The sequence below is a fragment of the Sphaerodactylus townsendi genome, linkage group LG02, assembly GCF_021028975.2.
Source record: "Sphaerodactylus townsendi isolate TG3544 linkage group LG02, MPM_Stown_v2.3, whole genome shotgun sequence".
NCBI lineage: Eukaryota > Metazoa > Chordata > Lepidosauria > Squamata > Sphaerodactylidae > Sphaerodactylus > Sphaerodactylus townsendi.
Genome location: NC_059426.1, coordinates 159,934,797 through 159,954,067, shown reverse-complemented (window position 1 = coordinate 159,954,067; position 19,271 = coordinate 159,934,797). Strand labels below are relative to the sequence as shown.

Below are 19,271 nucleotides of genomic sequence, written 5' to 3'. Positions count from 1 at the left end.
GAAAAGAAGTTTTAATATCAAACAGTTTGATTTTTAATTCCAAAATTGTTTGATTTACTTTATATAGTGAGAAATTACTATTATCTTTATAGGCATGTAGCTGTCTCATTTAATCAGAAACAATTTCACTCTTATGAAACTCCTGCAAGATTATCTTTGCCTATATATTCTTAAATATGTTCTTAGATATAGTCTTAGATTTTTACACTAAATTTGTGTACTTGCCACGTTAATAAACATTTGTACGTTTCAACACGACAACAGATCACTTTTAATACAACAAGTATATCACTGTTTGCCATTAACCCATAAATTGTATCTTTCAATTACACTTTTGTACGATCCTTGGCACATTACTTATTACTTCCATGACACTAATTCCACCTGGATTTTTTTTTGCAATTAACATATTTCTCATATCTTTTGATATAAACCAGATTTCAATACTAATTAACACAAAGTTATAGTAACCTGAAGGCATTTTTATTCCCTGTAAACCCTCTCTAGATATTTACTTGCACATGCCTTTCCTTGGTTGTGGCCTACAGAATTTATTTATTTAGGTATTTAAACCCCACTTTTCTCCTCATGGGGAAGCAAACTGGTTTACAATGTAATTATCATCTCTTCCATTTTATCCTCACAATAACCCAGTGAGGTTGTGAGTGATTTGCCCAAAGTCACCCAGCAACCTTTTATGACAGAGTTGGGATTCAAACTTGGCTCTCCCAAATCTTAGCTTGACATTGTAATCACTGCATCACACTGGTCTTTAATAATGTTGCCAGCCAAAGCCATCAACTCCTCCCTGATATTTTTAGCTACATCCATGACAACATGAACTACATGCCGTGTTTCCCCCAAAATAAAACAGTGTCTTATATTAATTTTTGCTCCCAAAGATGTGCTATGTCTTATTTTCAGGGGATGTCTTATTTTTCTGTGTTCTGTTCATCGGGCATGCTTCCAAACAAAATTTTTCCTACGTCTTACTTTCGGGGGATGCCTTATATTTCGCACTTCAGCAAAACCTCTACTACGTCTTATTTTCAGGGGATGTCTTATGTTCAGGGAAACAGGGTATGTACCACAGAAAGAACATCAGTAATCTCACAGACACCAGCCCAAGGATCCCCAATCTTTTTCTGTTTGAGGGCACCTTTGGAACTCTGGCACAGGTTGATGAGTGTAAGTACAAAATGGCTGCCACAGGAGAAGGATCCATCCACAAAAATGGCTGCCAACAAGAGGTCGAGCCAGCAACAAAACGTCAGGGAGTGAGGTCATACATAACTGTAATAAGCACAAGGCAACATGTTACGGATATCTGCACTAGCCAATAGGCTTCAGCAACTAGGTTTTCTCTATTCAAGGAGTAGAATGATACAAAATTTGCAGAATGATGATTATGTTCAGAGACATGGGGTGGGGGGAAGAGCATGTTAAAAGAAAAAACTAGGAATTTTCTTGTCCTGTTGTTCCTCCCAGGATCTCACGGTATTTCACACAGGATTCCTTTAGCCATTTTTTCCTTACAACCACACTATGAGGTAGGTTAGGATGAAAGGAAGTGATTGGGTCAGGATCAACTGGCAAGCTTCACAACAGAGTGAGGGTCTGGACTGGGGTCTCCCATATATTGCTCCAGAACTCTAATTGCCCCATTATGTTGGCTCTCTAAAAAGAAGTGAGAACATTTCTTCCATTCGAAAAATGTGGTAACGGTCTTCACCCTTACTTGAGAAGAAGGCCTGATAACTACTGAGCGAGGAAAAGAAATACTGAGATCTAGCACCTCATGATGACGTGACAACTCATGCTGAATAAGAAAGGAAGAAAAAGTCTTTTTCAACCTACCTCCATCTTGCTGCGAGTTCATGATATTCAAAGCAAACAGCATTGCATTGGAGAACGTGGTCGCCTCTTCTTTACTGGCAAAGTTCAATCCATACACTTGCCGCGCATCGCGCCACTGGTGGAATGTGGGCGTCGCCTGATTGTACTTCAGTCCTTTCACAATTGAATAATTAATCACTACCTGAAATGGAAATGGCAGAACAGAACACTAAGTGACCAAAAGAAAAGGAATCACAATCACAGCGGGCAGAAATGAAGCAATCAGTGCCGGGGAGACAGAGAGAACCACAAAATCATTCAAAAGATATCTGCACAAACAAAGGCGATGTTCACAAAAGCTCTGCCTCCTTATCTACTTTTTTATGATGTTTGTATTCTTCTAAGTACAGCCAAAAGGAAGGTAACAGTGAATCAAGGACCAAATTCCACATTATGGGGTACACAGTTTGAGTCTATGCTGGGTGTGTTGACCATCCTCAAACCATCCTCAAATTCATGAAAATAATGTAGGGGAAAGAGTTCAGGGGTAGGGAACCTGCGGCTCGAGAGCCGCATGCGGCTCTTCTGCCCTTGCACTGCAGCTCCACGAGCCGAGCCGCTGGCCCCATCCTTGCCCGCCACAGGGCGGGCGCACCAACTGCCTGCAGCCGGCTGGGTCGCGCTGCAGGCTTCCCCTCTCGCCTGCCCCTTTGGAGCGGGGCGGGCGCTTTCCCGGCAGCCGGTGAGGCCGAGCCGCTGGCCCCATCCTTGCTCGACTCATCCATGCGCTTCTCAGAATGAGCGGAGTGAAAGGTAAAAAACCCCAATATATACAGTGTTATCTTTATTTTAAATGTCAAAAATTATTTGCAGCTCCAAGTGTTTTCTTTTTCCATGGAAAATGGGTCCAAATGGCTCTTTGAGTGTTAAAGGTTCCCTACCCCTGGTTCAGACCATTCCCCGAATGCACTACAGTCAGGATCTGGAATTGGGCAGGAAATGAAGAACTAACACGTGGATTCTTCAAAGGGCAGAGATCCCAGACCTAACTTGCACATTCCATAATGTGGAAATCTTAAGAATGGATTGAATATAGTAGTTGAATATAGTATTTACTTTTGCTTATTTCATTTCACATTTAATTTATATCCTGCCCTCCCCCGGGGGGCTCAGGGCAGCAAACAACAGTAGTGAACAAACAATAAAGCATAGAATAAATAGCAACAACAATAAATCTTAAGACAACAATATCAACAGCATAATAATGTGTCACAATGATATACTGTAAACAATAACCAATTATATCAACTAACTATATCAACTAACTATATATACTATATATAACAATTATATCAACTAACAATAACCAATTATATCAACTAGGAGCAGCAGTGGCGTAGGAGGTTAGGAGCTCATGTATCTAATCTGGAGGAACCGGGTTTGATTCCCAGCTCTGCCGCCTGAGCTGTGGAGGCTTATCTGGGGAATTCAGATTAGCCTGTACACTCCCACACACGCCAGCTGGGTGACCTTGGGCTAGTCACAGCTTCTCAGAGCTCTCTCAGCCCCACCCACCTCACAGGGTGTTTGTTGTGAGGGGGGAAGGGCAAGGAGATTGTAAGCCCCTTTGAGTCTCCTACAGGAGAGAAAGGGGGGATATAAATCCAAACTCTTCTTCTCTTCTAACCCCCAAATCACAGTTCCCACAACTACAAAAACTAAAATACAGTGAACTGGCATATGGACATTTGATTTGGCCCACACCTCAATACTGCTCCCAAAAAAGTCCTCTACAGTTGGGGAGAGAACTGTATGACAGGGTGTCCAACTCTGGAGCTTAAGATGTTCATGGACTACAATTGGCCATGCCGGCAGGGGCTGATGGGGATTGTTGTCCATGAACATCTGAAGCGCCAGAGTTGGACACCCATGATGTATGTTTATTGTATGCTGCTCTTGGGGCCAGATTTTGTTTGTTTTTGAAATTATTGGACAACAGGTGCAAATTTTGCAGCCAGTGGCTTATCTGCTTGTTGGTTCTTTTTCAGTTTATACTCTGCTCCCCTGGTCTTAACCAGACACTTGCGGCAACCCACAGCAAAGGCAATTAAAACAAAATTGAAACAAACTGCATTCCAATATCAAAGAATCCAGTGGGAAGAAAACCAGCAAAGCTAAAAAGAGCACACAAAAGCAAACAAGTTGGGCTAACATACTGTAGGGAGGCCCTTTGAAAGAGGAAAGCTTCTGCCGCTTCCCTAAAAGCTCAAGGGTGACAAAGGCCCATAAATTATAGCGTGGCATGCTGTTAAGCAGCAAATCCTTCTTCCCTCAGAGTGATAGAACACATGGGGAAAGGGGAGGGCATTTTGGGAGAAAGCACTGGGGAAGTAATGAGACTCACGTGGCCTCTGCCATCTGCAAAGAAAAGAAAAAAGCCCCATGCAAATGAATCAAGGCCAAGCACTTCCTATAGTGCTTGCACTTCTGGCATGCATGAGATACTTGCGGGGAGGGACAGAGTTCTGTTTTCACACTGTGCAGGACTCTCGCAAAAGGCTGAAGATCTTGCCCTGCTTCTCCCTTCCCTAGTACCAGTGGATGGCTTTGGAAAAGGAGAAAATTCCTCTAAAACCATGCACAAGGTGAACTGGTTCCAAGTTCCAAGTCACAAAGACCACAAGGAAAGGTGTGAGTCCTCCCTCAAAGCCCAAAACAGGTCCTTCCCCTGCCCTTTCTGGACAACCCCCTCCCAGCCTGGAGAGCTGTGGTTGCCTAGCAACTGTCACTGAGGGTTTACATTTCTTAAAGGTACCTGTCATCATTTGGGATTTTTAAATCTCCTCCCCCAATATATTATTTTTTAGGTTTCAGGTTTTCTGCAAACCTGGGGCTTTTTCAGGTTTGTTGAACAATCTGTTTTGTCTGTTCACAGCTCCAGTCACTGGATTTAAGAATCCTCAGAATTAGCCAACTTTGCCTTTAGAATATATAATTTGTAATAGAAATATCTAGAAACTCACTGGTTGACCAGAAATAGGTAGGAAGCAGAAAGAAGCTGTTGAATAGGTAGTTTCAAAATCAAGTTTGGTTTCAAATTTAAGACAGTAAATAAACACCATGTGCTAGAAGCATGTTTTTGCCCCCTTAAAGAAATATTCCAAAAAAAAAAAAGCTTTTGGAAAGGCACTTGGGATTTGGGTAGAGAAAAGAACAAATTAAGAGTGACTCTTTATGGTGAAAGGCCTCAGCTGAATACATGTCCAAGACAGGCTTCCAAAAGTCAATGGAATGACTACCATAAGCAACAGAGCAATGTTCATTTGCTGAGGGATTAAACTCTACCCAGGTAGCCCCATCTATTCCTATCCTCACATATCCAAATCCAAAACCTTTATTAGGCATGAAATCTTCACATATCCCACTTTTGTCCATTCTACCCTGTTCTTGCCCTCCAAATCCTTGAAAAACAAGAATCTGAAATATGTTAGTCACAATAAGCAGATACATAAAAGAGTGTTCAGTGAACATTTTTTTAAAAATTATATACTATAAACTTTTTCTGTCCATGATACTTCCAGATGTTTTCAAAAAAAGTTAAAACAACAACCCAAGAACAGATAACAAGTTCTTAAAAAAAAGAATCAGACTATGGTAGAAAAGAATAAAACTAAAATACCGCTTGTAGCCTACTTCCAGGCCCACCACAGTAACGTTAATGGGTCAGAGGCACATGTGGGATCAGAAACCAACATAAAATAGGTTTTGGAAAATAGAAACGTTTTTGCCTAGCTCACCAGACTAGGCAACAGGCAAATCTCAGTGGACACTGAGGTACCACAACTGAAAAGGCCCCGTGCCTGGCGTTCGCCAACTTCAGGTGAAGAGGAAGTTCATGGACCATGGGTGGACAAGTTGGTCTGTAGTAGTGCACTGCCGACCCAGCAGTGCCGTAGTAGAACGTTGGGACGCCAACGGACCTGCGGCCTTGCCGGTCGCATCGCACCCCCACTCCTCATCCCCCCATGAGTCACGGGTCGTGAACTGTCTGGCTCAATCACCGGGCGCAGGGACAATGGTCTTGCCCCCAGGTGAGGATTAGGCTCAGACGCGTACGCTCCTCTCCGCACGTAGCCAGATGAGATCATGCATCACATGATGATCTCCCGACCTCCCGCTCTCCCGGAACTCCCCAGTCCTCCCTCCTACACGCCCCCGATAGAGTAACAATAAAAGGTGCCAGGAACCGGCAGACGGGAGTCTCGCTAGGAACACGGACCTCCGGTCTCCCGCTGCTGGCGATCTCCACCAGATGTTATCTCCGCTGGTCTCGTCTCGTTCTTTACGCTGACCGCTATGCGGCTCTATTCAAGCTGGTAAAGCCAAAACCGGAATCCTCGAACCTCCACCCTGCCTACCGTCGCCTGGGGAAGGCCGCTATACCGAAGTCCGCTGGATCGGCGATCCAGGGACCACCGCTTCGTATCATTGTCCTCTGATCGGCGACCGTGAGACACGGCCCCGTAGGGACACTCTCTTCACCACGGAGCACCGGTGAGTATGGGAGCTTGCAAAAGCAGGGCTGCTTATGACAAGCAATTTTGACGAACTGAAAGCGCAATCTAAATGCGGTGGTCCCCAGAAGAGAAGGGAGCTGCGCAAATTGGTTGAGGAGATTGAAGCTCAGTGTCCATGGTACCCAGAGGTAATGCCATTGAATCTTAAGGACTGGGAAAACATCATGCGACTTCTTCGCACAGGAGCCCCCGCGCTACCGCTGTCATGCTACTGACGTAGACAAATGTTTTGTCGCCATCAGCTCAGAACCCACGGCTCCCTTTGCTGTAGGCCGCCTTTCGATCTTTGTCCTCCACCGCAAACCCCGGAATTTTCTCTATCCACTAAGTTGGACGCCTGTCCTCCTTCTGCCCCTCGCCCTTCTTCACCCATTTCAAATTTCTCCCATAATAGCCTTCTCCTCGCTTCTCATCTTCAAGCCACTGCATCTCCTCCGCCAGCGCCTACTTTGGTATGGCGCAATGTCCTCCAGCAGGGTTTTATTAGCCATCTGCAGAAGAAAGAAACCCTGACGGAAGACGATGCCGAGATTCTTGCATTGTGCCTCCATTCAATTTCACAGATACTGATAGAGGGTAGGTGTATGCCATTCGACGGGTTGCCGAAAATCACTTCCTAAACTATAACACATCCTCACTCGAGCTCAGAAGCGCTGCGAGACGAGGGAATCACTTCAGCCCCTACGTGGAGAGGCATGCTGGAGGCAATCGCGAGGGAATCACCTAATGGTTCCAGAGATTAATTAAAACCACCTTCGCATGCTCCTGAGCCCCTGCACAATTTGTGATCTGGGAAAGCCAGTTCCGCCAGCAGTGCATCATAGGAGGGCCTCGCTACTACACAGCCGGCCATGTCATGCTTTCATTTAACCCCAACGATCAGATTATCCTGCCTGAGGCCACCTACGTGTCAGCCTGAGTGCTTCTGGCGACAGACAAACCCCAATGCCGCCAGCCAACCCAGAGTTTCTCCACCATCCGCAAAACCCCAAGAGCCTATGCCGAAGTTTGTAGAACAGGGCTCCAGGAGGCCCTCAAGAGGCAGGTTGATGAACAGGAGCTCCAGGCTAACTCCTTAAGCTTTGCTGGCAAGGAGAACGTCATTGAGTGCTTATCATAGTCCTAGAAGGGAACCCCTGAGCTGGCCGGACATGCTCAAAGCTTGCCAGGATATCAGTCTTTTCACCCATCAAGCCAGCCTTCTAGTCGGCTGCCTCCGCTGCCATGAGGTAGTCCACCAGTGTTTCTAATTGGCAAAGCTTGTATATTTCCGGAGGAATTGTAGGCTGCCCATGGGGGCCAACTCGATTTGAGGAGGGTCTCTCCCAGAGGGCTGCATCCCCAGGAAAGTCTAGGCCGGCGCTCCCAATGCCTGCTGGGTCTGCCTGTGGGCATTCCCCCAGCCCGGAACCAAGATCCGCACCTCAAACCCTTCCCGGAGCTCCCCATGAGATCTTCGCTGCTCCAGCTCAGTATAGTGATCCCATCCCCAATGGAGACCCATTAGGCTGGTCTTGCTAAAGCTTCAGCCAAGGAACAGGGGTTGTTCTATCATCCCAGGGGTCATCGACCCCATGCACCAGGGAGCCATCCACATCCAAGTATGGATCTAAACATCCCGCATAGAGTCCTGCCAAGATTCACCTGAACACCCTGCCTCTATGCTCTACTTGAGTCTAATCTAAGTTCAGCTAATTCAAATCTCGCTGCCTGCCCTCCTGCTGTTCTATACTTCCCAGGCCCCTCTACTTCCAAAGTCACGCCTCCCACTAGTGCCTCCCCAGAATTAGTACGCATTTCAAAAAATCTCTGCAGAGTCCACAGTCACTGAATTGCCAAGAGAAAGTAAACAAGCACGGAAGAGACTGCCGCTTGTGAACCCTCCCTGAATGCCCCATAGCCACCCTACAGGACAATGAGGCATGGAAAAGGGAAGATGCTCACACAATGGCTCAAGCCAAAGTCCTTCGGGGTGGAAGAAGTGTTCTGTCTTCCTCTCCATTGTAAGGTTCAAACCAGATCTCATAGCCTCTGGCGCCTGTACAAAGCTCCTAAGCTCAAAGCTCCCAGTGGCAAGCGCACCACAGTACCTCAGAGAGCAAGATCTCAAATCAGAGTTGTAATCCTCCCTACTTTATATGTGCTCTGTATGCCTATGTCTCTGTATGTCCTGCCCCTTTCAAGAGACCCCTAGAGTTCTCCCCTCATAGGGGATTTTTCCATTGCTTCTAAGCTATGCTCTTGTGCTTCATTAAAATTTTTTCTCCTTCTGGATTATGTGTGCCAATGCCCTTGGAGGGCAAAGGCTTAGCCCCATTACAGTGATCCACTTTAAACGGGACACACAGCTCTGCAAGGTGTTCCCTGCAGGATAACCGATGGGACCTGCTTCAAGCCGCTTCCATCTTAGTTTAAACCTTCAAAACTTTTTCTTCAAACCTCTCCGAGAACCTTTTTCCTTCGGCCCATCTGAGCCTACACTGCCACACATTGGCGTGAGGTTTTACATATAAGGAGCCCGTCACAGATCACGGATCCCTATCGCGTGCCTTCCAAAGACTACTTGCTAACTTCCGTGAAGGAAACTGTTTCTCCTTCCTTCCCTTCTCTTTCTGTTTTCGACCAGTAGAGGCGGGAGGGCCAATTGGCTGACTGGCCCTCCTGGATTAAAAAATCTGGGCCTTGGCCCTGATACCGCAGCACTGTCAGGACAGGCCCCAGTTTAAAAAAGGGCTGCGCCATTATGCCTCTAATACCCAAACCTTTGGAGTTATGGCTGCCCAGCGCCTGGCAGCTTTATCAATACCATGTTAAAGGCCAAGGCTCAGCCCGGGGAGCCCCTTGTATATGGAGGAAGTCACCGTGTTGGACAGTTCCCCAAGATAATTTGGATCACAAAATTTAGCACCATCCAGCTTCCTGCATTAGCCACCAAGGTCGAGTAAGTGCAACTCCCTTGCCAGGAAACCCCTTCCTTTCTCCTTTGTGTGTAAAAGGAATTTTGCCTCTAATTGCCTGATTGCTTGCCCTCTCGATGCACCCATCCCCAAAGGTGCAAAAGCTCCAAAGCCCCCATTGCTGTTGCTGATTAAGCATGCATACCCACAATCCCCCAGGACTCTGTTCCTCCCCCTGAGGTACTGACTCCTCGCTTTGACGCACTCTGATGACGCTCTGAAGCATTCTGAATTGGGTCGCCTACCTCCTGCCTCTCCTGTCAAACAACTAAAGAAAGAGGAGTGTAGTGCCCCCAGCGGAGGGTTGTTGCATTAAAAGCAACCTTCCCTCCCTGCAAAACAAGCCTTCTTCCTTCCCATATTAAATCTAAACACTAACTCGACCTTCCAATCTCCCCGCCATCCGCTTAGAATCTGAGCCTCATGGGATGTCTCCAGTAAATTGGGAAAGGGGTGTGTTTCAGTCCCTCTTCCTACAGGTTCCCGCGGACTCCGATTCGCCATGACAGGCTAACCCATGGAATGGCCAGGAGGAAACGCCAACCCCATCCCGGAGATGGAACGCATCCTCTAGAGGATCCCGGCCCAGCGATCCCAGCAGGAACGCCGCCGCTAACGCTTCTAAAGACCCGGAATGACCTGGGGAGACGCTGGCGGCACTACTCACCAGCCAGGCTCTAGCGCCGCTGCTGCCTTCAGCACACCACCCGAGACACTCGAGAACCCTCTGTGCCGTTTCTTTATCATCACCACCAACTCAGCGACCACCATCCTTTGCCTTGCTCTGCTGCCTCCTGCCGATGGCGCATCGGCCACCCCTGGCAAGCTTTCACCAGACCAACATCTGGGAGCAGTTTGCTGCCGCTGCCAACGCTCTCATCTTTCTGCCTGGGCCAGTACCTAGGAGTCGGGAGCCTGCTAAGCTTCCTGCCTTTCCCCGCCTGCAGCACCCGGAGACTTCCTTAGCGAGTCTGGGCTGAGCCTTCGCGAATGCCTTCCTCGGCCCATCAGATATTCTATGAGCTACCGACTGGGGACCCGCTGCCCAAACCCTTCGCCGTTCTTCCCCTTTGTCACCGCCAAGACGGTCGCTAACCACGAAGCCCAGCACCTTAAGCGCCCATCACCGGCGAGCCAACGGGTAGAACCGGCCTACCGCCTGCCGCCTCGCCAGTTGGAACTGCACACATGGAGGACATTCCCCTGTTCGAAAACATCCTGCTCCCCAGGGGTTGGTTCTGGACCCGCGGGAGAGGACGCTTAACTACATTCCCGCCCGACTCCCTGCCGGAACTCTTGCTGCCTCAGCTCTACCGCCGTCCGAAACCTGGCCTGACGTCGCCTTCAAATTCTCCTGTCGGTTACGCGTCGCTTCCGCCATTCTGCCTCCCAGTCTCGCGTAGTCCCCTTCCTACAATGCTAAGACTATTGCCCGGTCGTCAGCTTCCCAGCCTGCCGTCCACCAACGCCTGCCCGCCCGCGAATCCGCCGGCTCCGCATGTCCAATCGCCGGTTGATTATTTGTTGTTGTTACATCACCAAGGTTGTGAGAATGCACATATGTTGTTTTAACTTTCTGATAATTCTGCTGATCCACATGAAAGTGAGCTGCAAGAAGTTGTATCTAATCTGAAGTATGATGTTTTGCCCCATTGGTGGTCAGTTCTGGAGCTGGCTGCCGGGAGTGGGATGGTTGAGTGCTATTGTACAGCTCTGCATTGGTTTTAATTGTGCCTTGTTATCGGATCTTGTTTCTGCCCACGGTTCTAATATTGCCTGTAATCGTGTGTAAAACCCCTCGATTTCACCTGCAGCCAAGTTCTAATGTTGCACAAGCAGCTTGGTCAACACTAAACGGCGGAGGGAGACAAGCGCCCCTTTTAAATCGCCCCTTAGCTGCTTTGCCCCGCTTTCTAAACGTGAGGATGTAGTAGTGCACTGCCGACTCCAGCAGTGCCGTGTAGAACGTTGGGACGCCCAACGACCTGCGGCTCTGCCGGGTCAGATCTGCACTCCCCACTTTCATCTCCCATGAGTCACGGGTCGGAATCCGTCTGTTTCAATCACGGCGCATGAGGGTTGCCTTGTGTCCCCCAGGTGAGGATTAGGCTCAGACGCTGCAGACGCCTCTCCTTCCGCAGACGGGAGGAGCCAGATGAGATCATGCATCATCACATGATCTCCCACCTCCAGCTTCTCCTGGAACTCCCCAGTCCTCCCTCTCTCCTACACCTGGGAGTAACAACAATAAAAGGTGCCAGGAACCGGCAGACGGGAGTCTCGCTAGGAACACGGACCTCCGGTCTCCCACATGGCTGGCGACCTGGCTCAGATGTTATCTCCGGGCTGCCTCGTCTTCGCTTCTTTAGACGCTTGACCGGCGATGCGGATTACGACTACATTGGTCTTAACTAAAAGGCAGGCTATTATGTTATTATGAGTCACAAATTTTAAAAAATGCAAAATATGTGATGTTTTCCAGGGAAGGAGGAGCAGGAAGAAGCACTCGGAGCCATGGATGCAGGTTTCATTTGAACAGTGATGAGGAAGATACTGACAGAAACAAGAATTACTCACTTGCTGATCTTGTAGTTTAACGCCGACTACTCTAAATGTGTTACTGGCAGTGTTGTGGTAGATGTTGATTCGGCTGAAACCTTGCTGGCCGGGCTTTATTGGCACCCATTTCTTACTGGTATCGTCATAGACCATGACTGATGCCCGGGCTTGGCAAATACTCTGCTCACTGTAGATTGGAGGGGAAAAGAGAGAGAAGCAGCGATTAAACAACAATGAACATGCAAAATGAATCACATTTATAATTAGAAAGAAAGCCACGATCCTGACGTTTAAAGTGTGCGTGGTCAGTGATGCCCTGAAGAGCAGCACCTGTGGGCACCATTACACCTGCCAATGGTCCCTACCTGCTTGTTTCCAAAAGCAAAGAGCCAATCCTGATCATAATAGTGGGTGTTTCAGAACAGCACAGAAGCATTTGTAATGCCCCCATTTAGAAAAAGCTGTCCGCATGCTTGGGATCACCTAACATTTTGTGGAAGTTGAAGGCTTTCACGGCTGGATTCAACTGGTTGTGGTGGGTTTTTCGGGCTGTGTGGTCGTGGTCTGGTATGCACCAGAAGAAGAGTAGAAGAAGAGGTCACACCAGAAGAAGAGGTCACACTAGAAGAAGAGTAGCAGAAGAGTTTGGATTTATACCAGACCATGGCCACACAGCCCGGGAAACCCACCACAACCAGTTGAATCCAGCCGTGAAAGCCTTCAACTTCCACAAAATGTTAGGTGATCCCAAGCCAAGCATGCCCACCATTTTGTGGAAGCTCCCAACATCTTGTGATTGAACCCTGCCCCCAAGGTTTATGATTAGTGAAATTCTCCATTTTTTTGCCATGGTGGCCCCAGTCTCTTCTCAATATTCCAACAAGACCGCAGACCCCAGGATTAGAACTTTCCAATGCTGACCCCCAAAGCAGGTCTATAAATGTACTGCACCACATATTGAAGCTCATTTAAAGCAGCTCAAATGCACAGTAACTCGTTTTGACCAGACATTTGTACGCATTGTAGAGGTGCTTAATGAACCATAGAACCTATTGAATTGTGAAACCACGATCTGGGGGATACGAACATACAAATGAAGCTGCTTCACGACGAACCAGACCGCTAATCTAGCAAGATCAAAATGACAGCTGATTTTTCTAGGGACAGTCGCGCCTCCCTATTATCTGAACTTTTCAACTGGAGAGACTAGGGATTGAACTTGGGACCCTAGGTATGCCAAGCAGACACTCTGCCTCTGAGCTAGAATCCCTCCAACACGAAGCTGACTGATGCTGAGCCAGAAAATTGGATCCTGTAACTCAGTATTTAGACTGGCAATGGCTCTCCAAAGGCCTCTCATAATCGCTCAGGGCTGCCACTCGAGTGCTTTTTTAAAACCGTAATTACTTTATGCATGCAAAGCATATGCTCTGCCACAGAGAACTTTTAAAAAACAAATTAGATCTTCTGACTCGTGCTCATATAACAGCCACAGTCTGATCAGATGGCTTCTTGTGGCTTTCTGTTCCACCAGAGATGGGCTACACATAAAGTCCTCCTGGTTGGGCACAATTTTGGTTCAAAAAATAGACTACAGCAACTCCGCCTTGAGCTGTCTCTAATCCTTGGCTCAGCCCACACAGAATCTGGGGAAAAACTGGGACAGATACTCAGCAAACTGGAGAAATGCTTACTATTTTTATATTGGTTTCCTTTAGCACAAGCAAAGCAGTTTATAAACAAGCTATGGAGACATCAACATAATTTTAAAAATATGCTAAGTACATTTTCTATTGTCATCGGTTTAGATGCAGAACAATGAGGCAAAATGAATTAATTCACCCATTAAAACAGTCCAAGTTGTATGAAAACAACACATTTGACAACCCAAATAAAATTGTGGGTGAGCAGTTGCAAAGGAGCTTTGTTGAAGAAAAAAATCTGTACTTCAAAGCCATTTCCCTTCCAAGTGAACCATTCATTTGGCAGACCCTTTCCTGATCTATGCTGGTGACACCTCATTTACTTTGTTTGTGACTGAAGGAGATGTTATGGCTACAGAACTATGGCCTTATGCAGCCACCCCAAAACTGGCTTAGGGATGATCTCACATAGAGAAGTTGTGGAGGCAACCCTTTCCTTGCTGTTTCCACCCCAAAACTGTCTCTCCAGGCCAGGAACAGGGGACTGCCAGAGAAAAGTAGTGGAATGGGAGGATGAGTAGAAGAAGAGTAGAAGAAGAGTTTCGATGTATACCCCCCTTTCTCTTCTGCAAGGAGACTCAAAGGGGCTTAAAATTTCCTTCTGCCCCCCCCCCACAACAAACACCCTGTGAGGTGGGTGGGGCTGAAAGAGCTCAGAAGTGTGATTAGCCCAAAGTCACCCAGCTGACGTGTGTTTGAGGGCACAGGCTAATCTGGTTCCCTGGATAAGCCTTCACAACTCAAGTGGCAGAGCGGGGAATCAAACTCGGGTCCCCACATTAGAGTACATCTGCTCTTAACCACTACTCCAGTGCTGCTCCACTATCGATCCACTTGAAACTGTTCCTTCCATGTTATACAGCTGCTCAGCACAACCTACAGTCTAAGATTCAGGGTACTTCTCCTGTGCCCCAGACCACATCCTCACTATTGGACAAATTTAATGTGCATAAAAGGGGCCAAGGGAACGGGGCAGTACAGAAAGCAGATCTTAGCTCCACCTTCCCTCCCCCTAGTGGTGATGGAGGGAATGTCCACACGGATAAGGCTCTGAAGTCAACCACAGATCTTACTGTAAGCCTGAAAAAAACATACTGCGGGAGAGATGTGGGAAAAGGTGGCCATGACAAAATCCATGCTCAGAGGGAAGCTTAGGCGGCTGGATGTCATGATGCGATGTTTCTCTTTAATGCGTCCGCCATACGTCTGGGGCTTCCTGGGCGTTTCCCTTGGGCTTCCTGCTATCCTCTATTGATAGAGTGCCATGGTCTGACCACTATGCCCTGAAGGCTCGGATGGGCATGCCGCCTTACCCCGTCTAAGCGGCGAATTTATGCTTTCGCCCAGCGGAGACTCATGGATCTGATGGATTCGGAATGCTCTCACGGGATCCACAAGAACCACCAGCACCCTCGATGGACTAGTAAGTTGGAATGTCCACTTACTCTCAAATCTGCATTCAGGGTTGTACCCCAGCCCTCTTGGCTCTGGCTGGCTCAGTGGTACACTGAGGCCTCAGCTGTTTGAAGCTGAGGAGCTTAGGCTGGCTTCGGCGAGTGTGGAATCTCGTAGCGAGGCTGCGCTGAGGAGCATCTTATGGGGCGCTTATGAGGCCTATAAGGATGGCGGCGGAGAAAGCGAAAGAGTGTTCTTCTCTCCTCTCTACGTCATACTGGCTCTCGCCAAGCAGCTATTTCCGTATAATTCGATCCCTTTACCTCTTTATCAGAGAGGTTCAAAATGATCAATTGGCTCTGTAATGGCTGTAGAGGGCATTTATAGGCTATTTGCAGATAAAATGCGTCAGCTCCATGCTGGAACCTCCAGCCACCTTGCAGAACAATGAAGCGAACTGGAGGCTCCTTACGTCTTTTTGGCCTCGTTGGTAGTTTTCCACCACTCCAAAGCCCGATGACAGAGGCCACAGCTGCTGTAAAGACCTACTACCATCCTCTGGATCCATTGCCCCTCACGAAAACTATTAAAGCATGCTGGAGAATTTCGACCCACCTATTGGCTATTATCAGCTGCTCCATAGGCAAAAGGAGTTCCGAATTGGAGTTGAAGGGAGGGCGATGGTCGCCCACTCTTAAAAGACCATCTTTAGATCCCTGAAGTGATGGCTGAATTACTACGCCCGTCGAATCGCGTTTCACAGAAATTGAATTGGAAGAGTAGTGTTGGAACAGCTTCAGGAGTTTTCTAGATGTCTGTAGCCGATCCCTTCCAGTCCAGCTTCCGTGCTGGGCAGCCGGTGAGACTATTCTGCGTCGCCGTCACAGATCACGCTCGATATACAGCTTCGACGAAGTCCGGGCGCTACTGGTATTATTGAATCTCACGCGAAGCGTTTGATGTAGTGATCCGCGACCTTTTAATACCGCCTGGCGTTTCCGGGGGTACTGTCAGCAATGCGTTGCCTGCGTTTCTCGGGACAGATCAGCAAAGTGTAATTATTAGGGACCAAGCTTCGGAGAGGGTACCCGCTCCACTGTAGGTATTACCTCAGGGGCGCTGCTATACGTTATTTATTTAGCGCATCTATATCACGACCCCTTGCTCAGCTGAGTGCGGAGCTTTGGGCTGGAGTGCCATCGGTATGCTGATGATACCCAGCTCATTCTATCCCGATGGAGGAGCAGACACTGCCCCTGCAGCTCTACAGCACTATTTGGAAGCGGTTGCTGGATTGGTAGCGCCAAGAGTTGAAACTGAATCCAGCAAAGGCGGAGATCCTGTAGCTAGACGTCGAGATTTTCCAGTAAGCGGTGTAGGAGAGTCTCATTGGCACGGCCTCGGTTGCGCAGCCACCAGAAGTCCCTGGATTAAATCTCTTTCTCGCCAGAACCCAGGTGGCCCATATAACCAGGTGCGTTTTTCCATCTCGCCAGGCCAGTAACAGCTACTTCCGGGCGGATCTGGCCACAGTGATCCGCGCGGTCACCTCCAAGGTTAGACTATTGCAGCTGCATCCTCGCGGGCCTACCCTTCCAGGAAGCTGGTCCGGAGTGAAACTGGTCAGCATCACGGTAACCGGTTGCTCGCGGGAGGTGCCTTCAGGAATCATCAACTGCGTGTTGCACGCTTTGCTGAGGCTCCTGTTGGAGTTCAGATCGTCTTCAGGAGTATTGGTGTTAACCTAAGACGCCACAGCGGTCTAGGACCGTGCCTTAGGACCGTCTGGCCCCATATGTCAAGGCCGGTCTGCGTTGACGCAGAGGCCAATCTACTGGAAGTCCCTACCCTCTATGATCTGCGGCTGGCCTCCACCAGGGCCAGAAGACTGCGGCCTGGCTGCCTGAATGGGAGAATGCTCTTCGCCAGCTGTCGAGACCCTGCAGGACCTCAGTGAATTCACTTAGGAGCCCATAAAGACCGAGTTATTCCGGGCCTTTGGGGAGGCGGCTGCTGATAAGTGCCAGTAACAACTGAGATCGCTGTTCCACCTCAGAATTGAGGAGGTGAAAGGTTAAGAGCATCTGTTTTAATATTTATAAGTTTGGACGAAAACATTTAAAAGCGTATAAATTTTGAAGTATTTTATTCTATTATCCACTTGTATGTATTATGTTGTTAACGCCCTAAGGCCCTTTGGGGAGAGAGGCGGTATAAAAATGAATGAATAAATAAATAAATAAATGGGGAAGGTAATCTCAAGTGTGGAAGCAGCAGCCCAGAGTTTTGGAATTGCATAGGCGCCCGTCCCTTCAGTCAGCTTCATTTTAGGCGCGGGCGAGCTTTAATTTAAAGTAGCGTCACGAATAAACTCATCGCCACAGCTTCAGCGGCGTTAAGAGGCTGCTGGTGTTGGATCTCACCGCGAAGCGTTTGATGGCTGGTCGATCCGCGACCTTTGACCCACCGCCTGGCGTTTCCGGTAGAATTTTTTCATCGCTTCGTTCTGGTCGGGACGGGATGAAGCCGTGACGAGACCCGGCTTCCGGAATTTTACGCTCCACGGTATACTCCGGGGCGCTGCTGCCTTCCGTTGTTGTCATATCGTACCACGCTTCGCTCCAGCTGAATTACGGGCTTTTGGGCTGGAATTGCCGTCATTATTGCCGCTCATTCAATAAATGGAGGGGAGCAGACGCACTGCACCCTACGACTCTGGCTATTTGGAAGGCGGTTGCTGGTTGGTTGGCGAAACCGTTTGAAACTGAATCAGCAAAGGCGAGGAATCTGTGGCTAGAGCGGTTTTCCGTGGCGTGGCGGGGAGGGGTCTCTTGAAGCCCTCGGTTAAACACCGGGGTCACGGATTAATCTGCTTTCGCTGGAAATTCCGGTGGCCCATGCCAGCGCCGAATTTAGCATTTTCCTGTGAGCCGGCTAGCCCTTCGAGGCGGATCTAGCTACGGTGTGATCACATAGCGATTACCTCCAGTTGAACTATTGCTCATGACCTACCCGCTTAAAGAGGCTGATTAGAAATGACCGAACCAACATGGGCTGGACGCTCGAATTACCTTCAAGAAAGATCCTCTGCCCGTGTTACGCACATTGCACTGGCTCCTGTTGAGTTCGAATCATCTTCAAATGGTGATGCCTTTTATGAACGATTAACGCGGACGCCATTGCCTTGCGAGGACCCGTCGGCCCGCCATATTCCCGCACGTCGCGTGCGTTCGGCAGAGGCCAATCTACTGGAGTCCCTGCCCTCTATGTCGGCGGCTTCCGCAAAGGCCAAAATTTCGGCCTGGCCTGCTGACCGGATATCTTCAACCGGCTGTGTCGCTCGCGGGACCTCAGTGGTAGCAGACCTGTACGGGCAGGATTGTCATGGGGCTGGGAGGCCGGCCTGCTGATAGTGCCATTAACAACTGAGATCCGCTGTTCCCCTCAGGAGTCAGAGGGTGAAAGGTTCAGAGCGTACATCATTTTAAATATTTATAAGTTTGGACATTTCATTTTAACTTGTATAAATTTTGATAACGCTATTCTATTATCCACTTGTATAATATTATGTTCTTACCGACCTTTGGCGGAAGGCGGTATAAATGGAATAGACCAAATATCAAACTCATCAATAGAGGAAATCACTAATTGTTGAGCGGCCGGTGTGTGCAGACATTGACCTGTTTGGAATTTTTCATATTTGCACTGGGAGCAAGGGGGGGGGGGGATCAACAGCAATAACGCAACACCTGATGCTGCTGTTAATATTTTGAAATGCTTATCATTCAAGCATTTCCCCAAACAGAGAAGCATAACTTTAAAAGAATGCTCTGGATTGCCAGCCTTAAAGCAACAGAAAAACAGACCTTTTAAAAAATGTGTTATCTCCCTAACACAGCTGCTGCAGATCAGCAGCATTCACTATGCAACCCGCAAGAGACACCCACTTCACAGCCCACACACATATGCACAGCTGTGCACTTTCCACCAGCTAAACAGCAAAACTCACTGTTTCCTTCTCTCTGGCGTTTGTTCATACCGTCCTACAGCCTTGCCAGACAGATGTTGTGCCACTGCAGATATACCAGAAAGAGGCCTTTTGTATCAATCTGGGGGAACAGCCCTCATACAAATGACTGAGCCTGTATTAAAGACCATGTAAATCAAAGATCTGACCCCTAAGGATTTGTTTTAAATCTAAGAAAAATGATGGGAGAGTCCATTTCCCCATGAATGTGTGGAGA

General features: G+C 48.2%; 1 protein-coding gene across 5 annotated transcripts in view; it reads right to left on the bottom strand.

The window, feature by feature from the left end:
- Nucleotides 1-19,271, bottom strand: part of EVL (Enah/Vasp-like) — a 225,227-nt gene that overhangs the window by 111,744 nt on the left and 94,212 nt on the right. For all 5 annotated transcript variants that reach the window (XM_048485386.1, XM_048485384.1, XM_048485382.1 and 2 more), the window contains exons 2-3: nucleotides 11,948-12,116; nucleotides 1,858-2,038 (exon numbers count right to left, since the gene is read on the bottom strand). In XM_048485386.1, coding sequence (XP_048341343.1) covers nucleotides 1,858-2,038; nucleotides 11,948-12,116 — 350 coding nt within the window. The remainder of the gene's footprint in view (nucleotides 1-1,857; nucleotides 2,039-11,947; nucleotides 12,117-19,271) is intronic.